The following is an 18,629-nucleotide window of genomic DNA, read 5'->3' on the forward strand; positions in this document are numbered from 1 at the left end:
AGGTCAGGGTAATGCCATCCAGAGTAAGGATCTGGTTAGACACCATGTTTCTAAGATTTGTGGGGCCAAGTACAATAACTTCAGTTTTATCTGAGTTTAAAAGCAGGAAATTAGAGGTCATCCATGTCTTTATGTCTGTAAGACAATCCTGCAGTTTAGCTAATTGGTGTGTGTCCTCTGGCTTCATGGATAGATAAAGCTGGGTATCATCTGCGTAACAATGAAAATTTAAGCAATACCGTCTAATAATACTGCCTAAGGGAAGCATGTATAAAGTGAATAAAATTGGTCCTAGCACAGAACCTTGTGGAACTCCATAATTAACTTTAGTCTGTGAAGAAGATTCCCCATTTACATGAACAAATTGTAATCTATTAGACAAATATGATTCAAACCACCGCAGCGCAGTGCCTTTAATACCTATGGCATGCTCTAATCTCTGTAATAAAATTTTATGGTCAACAGTATCAAAAGCAGCACTGAGGTCTAACAGAACAAGCACAGAGATGAGTCCACTGTCCGAGGCCATAAGAAGATCATTTGTAACCTTCACTAATGCTGTTTCTGTACTATGATGAATTCTAAAACCTGACTGAAACTCTTCAAATAGACCATTCCTCTGCAGATGATCAGTTAGCTGTTTTACAACTACCCTTTCAAGAATTTTTGAGAGAAAAGGAAGGTTGGAGATTGGCCTATAATTAGCTAAGATAGCTGGGTCAAGTGATGGCTTTTTAAGTAATGGTTTAATTACTGCCACCTTAAAAGCCTGTGGTACATAGCCAACTAACAAAGATAGATTGATCATATTTAAGATCGAAGCATTAAATAATGGTAGGGCTTCCTTGAGCAGCCTGGTAGGAATGGGGTCTAATAAACATGTTGATGGTTTGGATGAAGTAACTAATGAAAATAACTCAGACAGAACAATCGGAGAAAGAGTCTAACCAAATACCGGCATCACTGAAAGCAGCCAAAGATAACGATACGTCTTTGGGATGGTTATGAGTAATTTTTTCTCTAATAGTTAAAATTTTGTTAGCAAAGAAAGTCATGAAGTCATTACTAGTTAAAGTTAATGGAATACTCAGCTCAATAGAGCTCTGACTCTTTGTCAGCCTGGCTACAGTGCTGAAAAGAAACCTGGAGTTGTTCTTATTTTCTTCAATTAGTGATGAGTAGAAAGATGTCCTAGCTTTACGGAGGGCTTTTTTATAGAGCAACAGACTCTTTTTCCAGGCTAAGTGAAGATCTTCTAAATTAGTGAGATGCCATTTCCTCTCCAACTTACGGGTTATCTGCTTTAAGCTACAAGTTTGTGAGTTATACCACGGAGTCAGACACTTCTGATTTAAAGCTCTCTTTTTCAGAGGAGCTACAGCATCCAAAGTTGTCTTCAATGAGGGTGTAAAACTATTGACGAGATACTCTATCTCCCTTACAGAGTTTAGGTAGCTACTCTGCACTGTGTTGGTATATGGCATTAGAGAACATAATGTTGTATGGCTGGGGGGGCCTGGCTGCTGGTTTGTTTGCCTTTTGTGTTTCCTCCCAGGTGGCATGCATTTGGGACTGAGTGGCTGTGTTGCTGAGGCTGTTAGGACTTCACCCTGATCACCTGCGACTCGTCAGGACTCACAGCTGAGGTGCATCTGGAGGGATTGGAGTATGTTGGCATTTAAGACTGAAGTGCACAGTGTGCATTTGCCAGAGACTCGACCTTGTGACCAGACGGGTGAGATCGTCGTCTTGGGAGCCATCTCATCAGCAGCGGACGCTGAGAATGTCCAGGTTTGATGCACGGTCTGTGAAAGAGGAGAGGGTGAGGTCTCACGCTCGTCAGCACACTTCCTGAGGTACGTTGGATTTTGTGACTAACAGTTATACAGTCAGTAAATGTGGTGTCCCTCACACCTTATTGTATTGAGCTGTATGTTAGTCATGTATCAGCTTCCACTGCGGTGGTGATTTGTGAACGAGATGTTCCATGCCTGCAGGTTGGAAGCTGATCAGTAATCAAGCCAGGAAGTGTTTGCTGTTTGTACACCTTTAAGTGTTCTGTGTGTAGAGTGTGGACTCACATAATGGTTCCTTCTTTCACAGACTCGGTTGTTGCGGCCACCTGGGGGGTGTCGGCGGGGTCCTTGGGTCCGAAACAGCTTCTGGCTCCGGACCATTAGCGCTGCTGGGAGCGCACCACGCCAGACCGCACCTTTTATTATTATTATGATCACTGTTATGTATTAAATTCAGTTAGCCTTTGTACCGTGCTCTACTTATTTCATACTGGGTCCTTCAAACGCTGGTCGGTTCTCCGAGCTGCGTCCGACACATAACAGTAGTCTCTGGCCAAACATCACGGACCCAGCGGTAGCAGAGACGGTAACGCGCCGGGAAGGCGGCAGCAGACGTTCAGTGGTTATCCGGATCAGTTGCGGGGCTCTCCGCCCGGAAGGTGCGTGTTTGAGAACCCATTACTGGATACTAATTTGTGCTCTCTTGCAGCCGTGTTCCTGTGTTGTGCCTTATCCGTGGGTCGTGGTGGAGTGTGACTGGCGACAGCTTCGCGTCACACTCCGACCGGATAAGAGGTTTAAACGGGAGCTGCAAGAGTGCGGTTGTAATGGGTTCACGCGCACGGCGGAGCTCTGTTAGCACGGGTCGCTGGGCTTCCTGTGCTACAGTCGTAGCCCCATTTCCCCGGATAAAAGGTAACTACTGCGTCTGTTGTTTCAGCTCCGGCGTTATTTAGTTGAGCACATTTTGGTTGTGTTGCACACAGCTGCGCACGAAGATGCAGCTCGTTTGTTTTTTGTCACCAAAGGGGGTTTTTCATTTTTTAGCACTCTGGTTCCCCCTTGTGGTGACTGAATCACGGTACCGTCAAGCTCTTGAGTAGGAACAGGTGTGTTCCATTTGGTTGAGCTTGACGGTATAACTCACTGATTTGTTTTGTGTTGGTTCATTTTGTGTGGGTGTTTTTTGAGTGGGTTTTTGTGGGCTTTTGTTTTTTTGTTGTCCACTGTTTGTCTGGGGGTGTGATCCTGCGGCCTTTGTTACACACAAAAAAAAAAAAAGGAAAGACGGGGACCCAAACAACTGTGTGTTGGTCTGTTTTTTTTTCTTTTGTTTCTTTTTGTTTCCCCCCTCCCCGGGGTTAGATGGAACGGTCCCCTGGGGGGTGATGGGGTGGTATTTGGGTTGTTTTTTGTTTTTTGTTATGCCCTCTCTTCTCCTCTGACTCCAGCCGGGGGTGCCGTAGTGTCGGCATTGCTGGAGGGGTGCAGTTAGGTTGTACTGGGCGTTTCCCAGGTGGCCTCTGCACCCGGGAGGGGAGGGGGGGGGGTTTGGGGTTTTTGTTTTTGTTTTTCCTCCCCCAGTTTCCGCCCTCAGGGTTTGACTGTGGTGTCCTCTGGGGGGGAAAAGGCGTTGGGTCCATCTGGCCGTGGGCGGCCGGGGCTGGGTCCATTGGTCGTGTGGGGAGGCGTCTCCTGGGGTTGACGAGTGGTCCTCTGGGGGGCGCTGGTAGTCCCCGTGGGTGACGGTGGATCCCAGAGGGACCTCGGCCGTGGTTATTACTCCTGGAGCTGGCGGGTGGCCCTCTGGGGGGTGTTGGTCCCTGCGTGTCGTTTGGGGGGGAGGAGGGGTTTTTTTTTTGGCATTTTTGTTTGTGTGTTTACATGTGGGTTGTTTTTCTTTTCTCCCCTTCCCTGGGGTTTGATGGAACGGTCCTCTGGGGGGGGGGGGTGTTTTAGTATTTTTGTTTGTAGGCTTGGGTTTGGGTTGTTTTTCCTTTCTCCCCTTCCCTGGGGTTTGATGGGACGGTCCCCTGGGGAGGGGGGGGGGGGGGATGTTTTGGTTGTTTTGTTTTTGACTAATCACACGTTTGGTTAAAGGCTGACCGCACAGGTGTAGGAACTCCTGGCCACACCTGTGCTAAGACTGTCAGAAACAAAGGCAAAGATGCAGCCAGTTCAACCAGTCTGTTGGAGGACTAACGCGGACGTGGTTTCCAGCCATGGTCCCTGGAGGGGGGTGTTTCTCCTGGGCCAGGTGTGTGTGGTCGCCGGGAGGCTTCCCGTGAGGGTGGGGTACTGTTGTATGGCTGGGGGGGCCTGGCTGCTGGTTTGTTTGCCTTTTGTGTTTCCTCCCAGGTGGCATGCATTTGGGACTGAGTGGCTGTGTTGCTGAGGCTGTTAGGACTTCACCCTGATCACCTGCGACTCGTCAGGACTCACAGCTGAGGTGCATCTGGAGGGATTGGAGTATGTTGGCATTTAAGACTGAAGTGCACAGTGTGCATTTGCCAGAGACTCGACCTTGTGACCAGACGGGTGAGATCGTCGTCTTGGGAGCCATCTCATCAGCAGCGGACGCTGAGAATGTCCAGGTTTGATGCACGGTCTGTGAAAGAGGAGAGGGTGAGGTCTCACGCTCGTCAGCACACTTCCTGAGGTACGTTGGATTTTGTGACTAACAGTTATACAGTCAGTAAATGTGGTGTCCCTCACACCTTATTGTATTGAGCTGTATGTTAGTCATGTATCAGCTTCCACTGCGGTGGTGATTTGTGAACGAGATGTTCCATGCCTGCAGGTTGGAAGCTGATCAGTAATCAAGCCAGGAAGTGTTTGCTGTTTGTACACCTTTAAGTGTTCTGTGTGTAGAGTGTGGACTCACATAATGGTTCCTTCTTTCACAGACTCGGTTGTTGCGGCCACCTGGGGGGTGTCGGCGGGGTCCTTGGGTCCGAAACAGCTTCTGGCTCCGGACCATTAGCGCTGCTGGGAGCGCACCACGCCAGACCGCACCTTTTATTATTATTATGATCACTGTTATGTATTAAATTCAGTTAGCCTTTGTACCGTGCTCTACTTATTTCATACTGGGTCCTTCAAACGCTGGTCGGTTCTCCGAGCTGCGTCCGACACATAACACATAAAGAAGGAATCATATCTTGGCTGATATCTTTTAATAAACATTGGGAAACTTAAACAACCTTAATGATCATAATTTTATTTGTAATGCACTTTACATTTAAATCAGCTCTCAAAGTGCTAGAAGTTGAAAACATTTAAAAAAAAAAAGACAAACAAAAAACATGAAAATATGAGAAAATATTATTTTTTTAATCCAGCAACATTAATTAAAGTCATAGAATTTGCTAAATGTTTTAAGTCCTTTGTTAAAAATCCAGTTTTATGTGGCATTTCAATTCTCCACTGGTCAAAATTTTATATTTGATATTTAAAGTTAATTTAACCACAATCATCTTCAGCTAAATGAGGCTGACAAACAATTTCAGCTGTTTTTGTTGTTGTTCTTCCCCCGCACATGTAGGTTTTTTCCTTCATAAAAATTAAAACGCACATACACGACATGCTAACATAGACATTATGTGATGCTTGAGAGTTTGAAAAAATGTTGTAATTTTAAAGATGTGAAGAATTAAATCCATTGTACATCACTGTTTTAACTCACGTTGCTCAGATCATCACGCTCTTGTCTGAAACAAAACAATAACACTTTCCCACAATCCAACTGTTTTCAACCTCCTAAATAATCCTAAATAATTTCCCTCCCTGCAGTTCTGTTCACTGCATTTTCTTTCACCAAAACATCATATGTAGGCATGCATCTCAGATGTACCATCTGGCAAATTGTAGCTGAACTTTCAGGTCGTCTTCTTAAGAAAATCCTCCTCTGTACTACTTCATCATGAAGCTGTATAACTGCTGATACAAAATGCAGAATATGCACTAGGCACAATTTCTCCAATCACAGCCAGAGAAGCCAGTAACGTCTTGTTGTCTGGGTGTCTTGGTGGCTTTCCTCACTCTTCTCCTTGCACAGTCACTCAGTTTTTGAGAACCATCTACTCCATCCAGATTTACCATTGAGTACCATACTGTTTGTATTTCTTCATAACTGATCTAAATAATGTCCAATACATATTCAGTGACTTGGAAATGTTCATGTATCCATCCCCTTGACTTGTCCGAAGAAAACTGGCAATAAAACTGATTATTTACAGGTATTATATCAGAGGGGCCATTACTTATGCAACACATCATCTTGACTTTTATATTTTTAATTAATTTATATCAAGTTGTAGAGATTTGCTTTGAGTGTGAGTTTAAGGAAGATAATTTTTGAATTTTTTATATTGAGAAGCCTGACTTACTTTTGTGGTGGTATAAATAAATTAAAGTGTGAAATACCATAGGGTAAGAATACTTGTGCAAGGCACTGCATTTACTGATTTACATGTGTGATCTGATTACCCAAGATGCATTTTAAAGCCGTGTAAACATGGTCTTGATGGTGCTCTGTGTTCTGCTGGTTTCATTTTGCCGATTCTTAATTCTCTTCTGGGTTTGGGATTTTACTGACTTGTAATCTTGGGTGTGATTTTAATTAAAAACTGTTTCAACTCATGGTGTATGAAATTCCTTCAAACTTACAATATTCTGTCAGTCCACATTTTGGGGAGACAAGAACAGAATTGCATGTTTTTAATTCTGACAATCTGTCATGTCCGTTCTGCAGTCACCCAGAGTGAAGGAAGGGTCCCAGAGCATGGAGGTGAGTCCTGTTGTAGTGGACATGACATAAAACTGATTAATCCATAATGCCTTGACAAAGAGATCTGCATGACTGTCTTATGTGTGTCTACCTTTTCTCCATTGATGTAGTTCTGACAACACACACTAAGTTTGTCATATTCCAAACCCCTTAGATGTTCCCACCTCCAGATGGCTCCACTGTGCATTTGCAGCCACCTGGTCAAACACATGACTTACCTGCAAATGCGAGCCAGCCAGTGGAGGATTTTGCACCACAGGCTCCCATGGACAGCCCTTTACGTCTGCCCGTTCCTCAGGTAACAACAGGAGAACTATTTTAAGTTTAATTTAAGCACCAGTTCACAACATACACATGGGGTCAGAAATTTCTGAACACAACATAGACATGAAAGTCATGTCAGTATTGTTTTTCTTTGGCAAAAGGACTGTACATCAGACGTCTTTAATAGACACAAGAAGAAACAAGAATTTGGTGGACAAGTTTTAATTTATTTTGGGCTTTCTGATAATTACACATACAGGGTCAAAAAGATACATATGCCATATCTTGTGTTTGGTTGACTGTGCCCTAGCAAGTTTTACCTTTACCAGCTGCTTGTCGTAGCCATGAAAAAAGGTTGTAGCAGATCTCCAGTTGTATATTTGGTCATTTTTCTTGAGAGAATTACAAAAGTTCTATTGAATTTGATGTTTTCAGTCACAGATCTAACTTGTAAGCAATGTCCAGAAATCTTCAATATGGCTGAGGTCATGACTTTAAGAAGGCCATCCCAGAAGCTTAACATGAGTCCGTTTTATCCATATTCTAGAACTAGATTTAATGTGTGCCTGGGGTCAGTGTCCTGTTGGAATGCCTAATTGTGTCCAGGTTTCAACTGTGTAGTTGATAGTTTGAGGTTTTGCTGAAGGCGTTCCACTGATAGAAAAATAGCAACAAAACATTATGCTATGGCTACTGTGCTAAGCAGCTGATGCAGCGCTCTTGGTGTTGAATGACTCAACTTCAGTCCTCCAAATATGCCTCTGAGGGTTATTGCCAAACAACACGTTTTCTGTCATCTGAGCATGAAATAGACCTCGAGAATGTTATGTTCTGTCCATGTGGTCACCTGTGAAGTTTAATTGAGCTTGTTGTTGGCAATTGTGGAGCAGGGGATTCTTTTTTGCATGGCAGCTGCTCAGTCCATGGAGATATAAACCTCACATAACAAGTGACAGTGACACTGGTGTTCCAGCAACTTCCAGTTTATGGCAGAATTGTATGTGACCATATGAACCGCTTTTCTCAGCTGAGGGTGACAGGTTTGGTCTTCTTCCAGACCTTGGCAAAGTGGCTACACCTCCCAAGAACTTACTGTAATGTACAATTGTTTGAAGTGGTGGATTTTAATGACTTCCTGGACTCAGCAATTATTATCTGTATACAGGGTTATACCCACAGTGGGTGGCGCCAGGCAGTCCCACCCAGTACTGCAAATTTCTTCCCGGCTGTTGGGTTCAAATTGGCTGTACTGCCCAGCACAGACTTTCTGAAAAATGATGCTGCTGAAAAGATGAGCTGGGGTGGGGGGACCCATGAAAGTCCTCCAGCAGTCTTTCTGTATACGCATCTGAAGATACATTCAGAAATTTCATTTCTTTTACAGTTAAAAAGCTTTGTGATTCCAAAAAGCTCCGTGAGTGAGTGAGTGAGAAACTGACTCAGTTTTTCATTTAAAAGAACAGGTTTGACAAATCAGTTGAGGTTCAGCTCTTGTTCATACAAGGCAATTAGGTGTTGTAATGTTTAAAAAGAAAAAGTAATGCAGTCCCAAAAAAACTTTCATTTTTGTAGAGTAAATGCTATGTAAATTAAATATTAATGTGTTTTTAACATTTTCAATTTTTTGTTTATTATTCTTGCATTCAGTGCGTCTGAAACCACCCAAAATTAGTTAAAGTAAGACTTGCCAAGAATGTTTTAGTGGTATAAATCTCTATAGCTTTGGGGGGCTGCGGAACCAGGGGCCCCCGACCCAACAAAGCTATGAGCTGTGATCACATAATTTACACTGCACTGAAATGGTCCTAGCTAGAACCCTGTCTGTATACTGTGATCGTGTCAAACTTATACGGAGATTTGCTAATCTCAGCAGTGACCGTCATGCCTTGGTCCTCATCCGTTGAGATTCACAGACGCCTGGGAGGCAGTGATGGAGTTGTGAGGTCTCTGGACAGAGGTGTTTGACAATGTTGATATACGAGGTCTGTGAGAAAAGTATTGGACCTTTTTTTTTTTCTTTTTTTTTTCAAAAACTATATGGATTTGAATCACGTGTGATTACATCAGACAAGCTTGAACCCTTGTGGGCATGCAAGAGTTTTTTCACGCCTGTCGGTTACGTCATTCGCCTGTGGGCAGGCTTTGAGTGAGGAGTGGTCCAGCTCTCTCGTCGGAATTCTTTTGTCTAACAACTTGCTGAGAGACTGGCGCTTTGCTTTGTCAAACTTTTTTCAGAACCTGTGAGGCAGATCGAAGTGGACACCATTTGAGAAATTCAGCTGGTTTTCGGTGAAAATTTTAACGGCTGATGAGAAATTATGGAGTGGTACTGTCGCTTTAAGGACTTCCCACGGAGCGGGACATCGCGCAGCGCTCTGAGGCGCCGTCATCAGCCTGTTTCGAACTGAAAACCTCCAAATTTAAGCCTCTGACGTAGGACGTCGAGACAGAACAGAGAAGTTTCAGAAGACCTCGGGATCAGCAGTTTATCCAGACATTCCACTGTTAAAGGAGATTTTGTAATGAAAGACGTGCGGACAGATTGGCGCGTCGGCAGGCAGCCGGCGCAGCGCGCCGCCACAGGAAAAACACCTCCGTTGGAAGCCTTAAGGACAAGTTGGAACATGTCCAGCTGTTAAACAGTTTCTCAGATACTCACTCTACTGAAAGCCATCAAAAGCCGCCTGGTTTTTACAAATGGTTATCAACAGGGAGGTGTTTTTCCTGTGGCGGCGCGCCACAGCAAGAGAAGCAGGTGACTTGTTAAAGGGAAAACAAGAATAAAGGTTTACCAAGCTGGCAGTCTCCGTGAGAAAAGGATACTTGAACCATAAAACATATTTGGTTCACATGGATCAGATTTGTCACTTTGCGGTGTAAAGCCTTGGTCCAACCAAATAATAAAGCCATGAATAATGAACCACGTATGGATTTGTCAGAAATTTCAGTGATTATTTGAATAATGATCCACGTATAAATCTCACGTATCCGCTACAAAGAAGCTTTTATGTGCCTCTCTGTACCTCGCATGTGCCAGTTATCAGCCTCTAATGAGCCACAACTGACCTGTCATTTGAGCCCCGTCCAGCCCCGTGTGGCTGCATATGATCCATGTAGTACCATGTAACGTGATGCACGTTTAGGTATGGGTCTTGGTCCAGCCCTCCCACACATGGTCCCTTTTAAAGTGTGGGTTTTCAATTCACAGCATCCATTCAAGATGTCACATTTTTAACACAGTCCAAAAAAAAAAGACACTCCTGCACAGTCCAGCCGGTGTGCACATCTGTGCGTCAGGCTGCAGTTCACCTGTGTTCCAGAGTCATTAATTCAGCAGTCTGCGTGTGTGCCCAGTGCAAGGTTGAAAAAATGTTGAAGGAAAAAGAACTACTGTGGAAAGGTTTCTCTGTGACCAAAAACAAGACACCACAATGAGGTGGCCACTTTACACCTGCACTTGTGGACCCCCCCCCCCCCCCCCCAAAAAAACAAAACAAAAACAAAAATTAAGTGGACAGTCGCCTCTGCACTTTTTCTCGCTAGCTTTATTTCTTCCGCAGCTTTATAGTCATTTTGTCACCGGTGATCCAACTTTTAACTTTGTGTTTGTCCATTAATGTCTGCAAATTGGCTCTTTTTCCCACTGGCGTTCTGCGTAAATGCTCATCTTGAGTGCGAATCATTGTGCCAGTGCGCACAGAGCGGAGCTCATCTGATCCATTATAACAAGATGTTAAATCTGTTATAGACACACCTTTTCAGCTGCTTATACAGAAGGAATGAACATGCACCTGTTTTACATGGATGCTTATTCGCCGTCTTTGGATGGATTTCCGTCTTTTTGCAAAATCTCACCATCTAAAAGAACTAGCAAAACAATTCTTATTTCCTCAAATCCATACATGTCAACCTATACGGATTGTCCGTAAATTATACGGATTTTTCCGAGTTTCAGAGTCATATGGACGTACGGATAAAGTCTTACGGCTATTCAGGGTTTGGTCTGCAGCGGCTCTGTAATCAACCGTTTCTGCAGCGTGACTCCACTTTGATGCGTGAGCCATTGAAGCAATGCTTCGAACCACTGGCTTGTGGTTCTTTGAGTCGCTGCTCTTCAGAAGTGGTAAGTCCGCTTCTTAACCGCTTCTAAAAGTCATTAAAATATCGTGAGTCGCTTTTGTGTGGATTAAAGTCACTAACTGGGACTCTTGTCATGTTGTAGTCAAGAAACGAGAATCGTCTTCTGTTCCGTTGACACAAAATTGCCGCTTTAAATAAAATGACACCTCTTTCCAAACGCTGTAATACAGAAAATAAACTACAATCGACTAAAACGTTTTTTTTTTTTTTTTTTTTTTTTCCTTCCCAAAATGAGACGTCCTGTGTTCTTTATGAATTAAACTGATGCTGACATACAGCACAGCCAGCTGTAAGAGCTCAGCTCAGATATATGGAAAGACATTCATGCCAAAATGTCTGAAAGGAAATGCTTTTGACAAAAACTACAGATTTTGTTTATTTCTATTTATGTCCAGAGGTCAAGGATCCACCATGTACAGTTTATTATGTCCAAAGTTTAAGGATCCAGTGACAAATTTCATATTTATTTATTTATTTGACTCAATAAAATTGTTTAATTTCAATTTAATCGGCTTATAAAGCACCAAATCACATCAAAAGCCATTTCAAGGCACCTCACATAGAACAGTTCAACACAAAAAATTACAGTAAATAAATAATAATAAAAAAAAATTCAAATACATAATTAAAAACATAAGTAAAAGAATAAAACAGATAAAAAGTAAAAACTATTCATAAGAAAGAGAATAAAAATAGGCTTTAAGGCTTGACTTAAAGTAGGATGTGGAACATTGGTTGATGTGTTTATGTAGTTCTGTAAGAAGAAAATGTGACACTCTAGGTATAGAATGACTGATTAGATGCCATGTCAGTGTTCAGAGCAGACAAATAGGCTGACTGTATATGTATTTACTATAATAGTATGTATACATGGTAATGTCATCTGTGATGGCATACAAAAGTGAATTGATCCTAAGCAGAATCTCATCAGTATTATGTATCTTTGAGTCTGAAAGCAATTATCTAGTCTCTAGTCTGAAAGCATTATGAAGTTAACTAGTTCTTTGAATGTTGAGATTTTAATTGCCTAGTCTTTGAGCCCAATCAAAAACAAACTAAATCAATAAAGGTTTTTGCATGAGTTAGCTATATTTGTAAATTATTGTGTTGTTATATTCTGTATATACTCCTACAGGATGGCACAACATGCCATACTGCATGAGATCACAAGAGAAATTTAACAGCTGTTTCAAGTCCAAATTTAATCCAAATAATGCACCAAAATGCACCACAGGGCACTTAAATTCTTAAAATTTCATGGGGGGGGGGGGGGCATGCCTCCCCAGACCCCCCCCCCCCTTTACTGACCACCTTTGGCGGTTTGGTTTCATGGCTTTGCTGCGAATGCTTGCTGTCTTTTAATTTACCAAGACTTTGGATTGCTGTCTTTTTCTTTTTTTTTTTTTCATCCTAAGCATCCATGGTTTTACCAATCTATTACAATATAAACATTACAAATAATTACCTTTTAGGATGTTCCAAATATGTTCTCCACCTCGGCGCATGAGAGGAAAAAAAAAATCCAAATGAAACGGTCCTCTGTGATTCCAGAAGCAATTAGAGGTGTTTTCATCAGCCAAACTCTGACAGAAAATATTAATCCACTGCGAAATAATTATTTTATGTACAGCGTCCAGCACAGAAATCAGGTGGGATTGTCACGATGAAGTGCACGAGAGGGCTGAGCCAAAATAGCCTGTCCTGTCCTTGTAGCCGCCAGGTGCTCAGATAATGGGCTTTTAACAGCCTCGTCATCACCACAAACATGCCTCTAAAATCCTTCTTTGTCCTCATAGTAAGTACACAAACTGCCCCACGCTGTTGTTGCTAAATTTTGAACTTCTTGAAATTCGCACCACACTCAGAGATGAACCTCGTTAGCCGAATATTCTGCCTTTAAGAGCCACTATTCTTTCACATTTGTTGAATAACTGGACTTGTACCAAAGAAACATGCCATGTGGCTCATTATTTGGTGGGCCCAGGGCTTAAGTAGTTTTATACAATATCAACATTGTTTTTGTACTGTTGCAGAATCCATCAGCAGATAATGCCAGTGTTCCCATCAGCCTTGTTTTGAGGCTCAGGAATCTCAAGAAGGAACTAAATGACATCCGATTTGAGTTCATGCCCGGCAGAGGTAGGACGCCTCAACTATATTTTGTTCCTCTTGCTGAAACGCTGCAGTCTTATGTCTTTGTTTGACATTTTACCTGCAATTCCCTTCTCAGATTCTGCTGACGGAGTGTCTCAGGAGTTGGTCTCAGCAGGTTTGGTTGATGGGAGGGACTTAGTCATTGGTAAGAAACCGGTATCAGGCAGCTGCTTCTAAAAAATGGTTTATACAGTAACTAGCCAGTTTACCCTGGTACATGTTCATTTTTTGAACACTCATGCCACCAACTCCTCTTTTCTTTTCCTTGTTTCTTCAGAAATGCTTTTAAATTCACCACTGTCCATCACTGAAACTCATCCTTGTATCATCCATTTCCATGAATTTCATCTGTCCTGTCCAAAATCATGTCCTAAAGCAACTTTTCAATCACATTTTGCATTGACCTTTTCTATGTTGCGGTGAAAACATTGCCGGAGATAGTGATTTAGTCTGTTATGGTGGTGTTCACTGCCTGTCACCTTTTAAATGGATGCATGTGATATTCATAACATCAGTTGTAACACAAGTCTGATCATTAACAAATACTTGTCTGGTCCTGTTTAGTTGCTGCCAATTTGCAAAAGATTGTTGATGAACCTCATAGCAACAAAAATGTGACCTTTAAACTGGTGAGTGCAGCCTGGATTATTTATACTGTATTACATAAAATGCTTTCATTTATAGATGAGATCCACATCTCAGCTAAGCACTTACTTTTTTCCCCCCAGAAAATGATACACTGCCAGTCTGCAAGCAGAAAATTAATTTCTCATCTTGCGCACACATCACATTTGTTACAGTGCTGCTATCTTAAATATGGCTTATTTTTCAGCTGCGTCATTTAACAGGTTTAGCCTTTGACGTCTAACTGAAAATATGTGCTGGCATCTTTGTGCCGGTGAGCTATCCGATTACAACTGATAACCACATAGTAAAATATCGAACAGGTCTGTTAATCACTTTTTAAATTTGTTTCGTGATCTAAAATAATGCGATACTGTGTGTCTTATGTAACACTCCAGCACTTAACATGAACGCCTATTTTGTGCTTTAAAATACATACATAAACAAGAGCAGTCAGAGATTACTGAAGTCCACCCATCCGGATCACCTTCAAAATTCAGCGGAGTCTTCCATGCCCTAATATCTCTCTGTGGTGAAAATTTCATGAGAGTCCATGAAGTAGTTTTGATGTACTTCAAAGCTTATATAAAGTGAAACTTGATCCAGAATCCGGATGCATATTACCTCCAAAATTTAATGGATTCTTCCATGGCCTAATATGTATCTGTGTTGAAAATTTTGTCAAAATCTGGTGGTTTTGACGCAGTCCTGCTAACAGTAATCCTTCAAAGCCTATATAAAGTGAAACTTGATCCAGAATTCGGATCCAGATCACCTCTAAAATATAATGGGTTGTTCCATGGCCTAATATGTATCTGTGGTGAAAGTTTTCTCAAAATTTGTGCAGTAGTTTTGACATAATCTTGCTAACAGACAGCCAAGTAAATAAACGCTGATGACTTTATTACATCCAGCAAGGACGTAAGAAAAGCTGTTTTTAAATTCTCTTATATTCTTTAGGAACAGCCAGTTTACCCGCAGTTTATTTTAGGGGTGAAGGTCACAGGGAGTGAACTATCTAGTGTCACAGTCCTTGTTAGCAAACGTGCACCCATGCTGATCACAGAGGCTTTCTGAAAATACTTGTATATTTATCCAGTAGTCACTATTATGGCAACTTGTACAAGCACAGATTCTCATTTTAACACGTTGAGATTGCTATCACAGTGTAAATTACACAAAATGTATCATTAAAAACTGACTGAAGCCTGCCAGCTGTTGTCTCATTGTTGTCGGGAAGAGATTCCCCACTCCCCCAAATGCTTGTAGCAGTGACGTGGTGCATGTGCGTACTGAGATGAGGACCTCTTCTGTTGTTTAGATTTTGTTGTTAAATTATTGTGGAGTGATTTCATTTATTTGAGGTTAAAGTTCTGTTGACCTGCCATTCTCTTTTGTGGTTTTTTTTTTTAGGCGTCTGGTGTGGAGGAGTCTGAAATTCCTGATGATATTAAGCTGATTGGATTCGCACAGCTCAGCATAAGTTAAATCAAGTTTTGAGTGTGCAACAAGGACTGCAAGAAACGATTTTGCACAGCTGCGTTATTGGCAAGAAAGCACTGCTGCCAAAGCGAGGACGAGGAGACATGAAGCTGGCAGGAGTGCGACGCTACTGCAGGATGCATGTGTGCGGCTGCACTGAGGAGGGGCTCCGCTCAAAACAGGAATCACATTTGACATGTTTACAGTGCACTCATAAACAAAAGTGATGCAATCAACGACATCAACTCATCAACTTTTTCTTTCTCTGCATTCACGAGCACTATCCAGACCATCTGTTGCTAGGACTGATGATTGCCTTTTTTTTTTTTCCCTTATTTTTTTTCCTTTTTAAATCAACTGTGCCACAGAACTCATAAGTGTCATGCCACCTGTTTGTGGTGCTTCATGCTACACTGAGTTGAAAGTTTCAGCCTTAGGAATAATTTTATCAGTGTAAACTTTAAGTCCATTCCATTGGGGAATATTGGTTGTTTTCGTTGTATATTTCAGAAATAAGATAAGGTCCCTCTTAAATTGAGCCAAATAACACATTGCATCATAGATTTAGCTTAGTTATCTGTCAATTAAGTTTAGAAAAACTAAAAAAAAAAAAAAAAACTTCACAAAATTCCTCTGTGAAGCTGCTTAAGCAATGTGATGAATTCTTTCACAGTGTCGGAATGCAGTGGTTTTCTTCAGATGTAACCAAAGATTTTATGTTCTAAGATCAAATAGATAAAATACACAGCTCTTTCTGGTTACCACACAAAACATGGGCAAAGGTTTTTTTTTTCCTGATTTCAAATACAACATTATTACATCCGCTAAAGAGGTGTTTTTGTTTTTGTTTTTTTTAAATGCGTTTCTTATTTAGTAGGGGGACCAAAACAACTAGTTCAAATGTTTGGTTGGGAATTGATTAGACACTATTACATTTTGGGGCTGATATTAAGGGGCAGATCTTTTTTTTTTTTTTTTTTTTTTTTAAAGTAAATATATATATAACAGACATTTCAGAAAGGGTTGTGTTCTAATGAGTGCCCATCTAGGTACTTTAACACCTGCCTAGTATTTTTGTACTATGCAATCCTGAATGTGTTTGCTTGTATTTCTCTGGGGTGGATTAGAAGCTGTTTTTTGTGCTTGTACCACAATAAATTTATAGATGCTTGAAAAGCAAAAGGGGCAACTTTTGGAAACTTGTCAGAAATTTTTAGTTTAATGTTAAAAATTAAAAAAGGACAAAGGTAATGATTTTCTTTCTATACTCCAGGTGAGCTTGTGAGTTATGGCTTGCAGTTAGTGATTAATTTAGGAATAATCTGTATCATTGGTTAGTAATTTTAGTTTCTGAAATGTTAGAAGGTGGGGGTGTAAATCTGATTTTCAACATTAAAAAAAGCAAAACCCAAATCTATAGAAGTTAGACTTCTCAAAAAGAGAAGGTAGTTGCATTAAACAGGCAGCAATCAGTCTGACTTTTTCGTTTAATCATTGACCTGATTGATCGACTGCCAGAATACTTTTTCTTTGCTCTTGCTGGTATGATTAGTATACAACTGAAAAGAATCCTGAATGCTCATGTTCATGTTCCAGGCTTACATTAATGGAACTGTGCATATACTCAAAAAAAAGTTTTACCAAAAGTGAAATGAGGTCCAAAATCCTCCTAAAGCCTGTTGAGTTGTTTTTCATGTGACAAGCTTCTTTGACTGTTGCCACCAAATCGCTGTTGGTCATTCCTGGTGCACGTGTTAGCTTGTGTCGTACCACAGTGCACGAGCTGGGTAGTACCTCTGACTTCAGGTACTGATGTAAATGGTGTATGTAAAGATGTTGTATATGTATGTATCATGTTACACATCAGGTTTGTATGTACTGACATGGATGCATCGACTGTAGGAACAAACGCTTTTCAGATTAAAGGAATATTTTGCTTGTCAATGATGATCAAGGTGAGCGGCTGCACTCGACTGGTGACTCATTTTTCTCCAGCGCACATGGCTTTAGATTTGTTTTGTAGTGTTTTCATTTATTATTCTTGTCATTAATCATGCACAAATGGCTCAGTCAATTTAATTTGATTTGTTCAACCTTATTGACACATTAGCAGGCACCCTTTGGAGATGCACAGGGCTTGCAATCACACTGTGCGTTGATGCTATGATAGGAAGTTTTTTTTTTCCTTATTAAAACTTTTTTTTTTTTTTTGGACAAACTTGGAAAAACGGTATTCCTCAAGTGACGTGTCACAACTTGTATGATTAACTGTATGTGTGCATGTTGGTGATTCAAGTCCTTATCTGATGACGTGTATTTGCACGATTTGAATCCTTACTCTCCTGGATCTGTACAAGTCGCAGTCATGATTTTGAGTGACCTGTGCATGACACCAATTTGAGCACCTATTTTAAAAAAAAACAGACACGTTCAGTAACCCTGTCTGTTGTTTGGGGGCAACTTCCCTCTGCTTCATGTTCAGGGTATAATTTTGGGTTGTGTTCCACCCACTCAGCCATCTCTCATTATTTCTTTGAATGTGGCTCAGTTGAATTTCTCTATTTTTGTTTGAACAGAAGCTTCCCCATGCACATGTGAAATTTTTTTTTTTTTAATATTTATTTCATTCATTTAAAAGAAAAACAGAAAAGCAAAAAACAAAAGCACCACAATACCAGAATGAAAAGGAGCAGAAAGAAGAACAAGTCTTATGATTTCTGCCCCTTTTAACAATACAATCTTTCAATATACAGCATCATAGTCAACATTATTTAACAGATTGCATTTCTTTAACTTGTCACATACCACTGACCCATTTCATAATTATGACCATTAATTAATAGATTACATCACTGACAGGTTACATTTAAACTTAAGACACTCCAAACATTATTAACAGTTTACTTTTTTTTTTTTTGTTACAAAAGAAAAAAAAAGTTTTGCATGCTGAAATTAGTTGATCAAGAAAAATGTGACTAAATGAATGAAATTAAACAGTTTCCAATCCACATAGGTTATTCACACAACAGAAAGTATAAAGAAATAAAAATGGGCAGGGAAAATTTTAATCTAATGTATTTATTCTTGCTTGACCTGTTCCTTATCTCTTTGAGCTGACGCTTGCTGCCGTTGTGAGATGCCTGTTTTGCTTATTGATGTACAAGCTCAAACAGGAATGTATGTATTTGACCGTTAAACTTCATTCAAGGAAATGTTAGTCCCACTAATTTGTGGTCAGCTAACATTAGTGGAAGCTAATTTTTCAGCTAATGTTTTTAAAAATAAGCTGAAAAGTTTAAAAAGTTATTTTTTTGCTGATTACCTGAACTGCACCCACCACTGAATAATGGGAGGGGTTTTTTTTCTCCTGAAGAATAGTC

The 18,629-nt window shown here is 40.9% G+C and overlaps 1 protein-coding gene across 1 annotated transcript in view; it reads left to right on the plus strand.

Annotated features, from left to right (window-relative positions):
- The window catches only part of LOC117521225 (serine/threonine-protein kinase OSR1-like), a 35,226-nt gene extending 19,236 nt beyond the window's left edge, over positions 1-15,990 (plus strand). The window contains exons 12-17 of the mRNA XM_034182563.1: positions 6,550-6,585; positions 6,740-6,883; positions 13,023-13,128; positions 13,220-13,288; positions 13,708-13,772; positions 15,181-15,990. Of these exons, the coding sequence (XP_034038454.1) occupies positions 6,550-6,585; positions 6,740-6,883; positions 13,023-13,128; positions 13,220-13,288; positions 13,708-13,772; positions 15,181-15,255 (495 nt within the window). The 3' untranslated portion in view covers positions 15,256-15,990. The remainder of the gene's footprint in view (positions 1-6,549; positions 6,586-6,739; positions 6,884-13,022; positions 13,129-13,219; positions 13,289-13,707; positions 13,773-15,180) is intronic.
- The last annotated feature ends 2,639 nt before the right edge of the window (positions 15,991-18,629 follow it).

This window comes from Thalassophryne amazonica, chromosome 12 (assembly GCF_902500255.1).
Source record: "Thalassophryne amazonica chromosome 12, fThaAma1.1, whole genome shotgun sequence".
In the NCBI taxonomy this organism is placed as follows: domain Eukaryota; kingdom Metazoa; phylum Chordata; class Actinopteri; order Batrachoidiformes; family Batrachoididae; genus Thalassophryne; species Thalassophryne amazonica.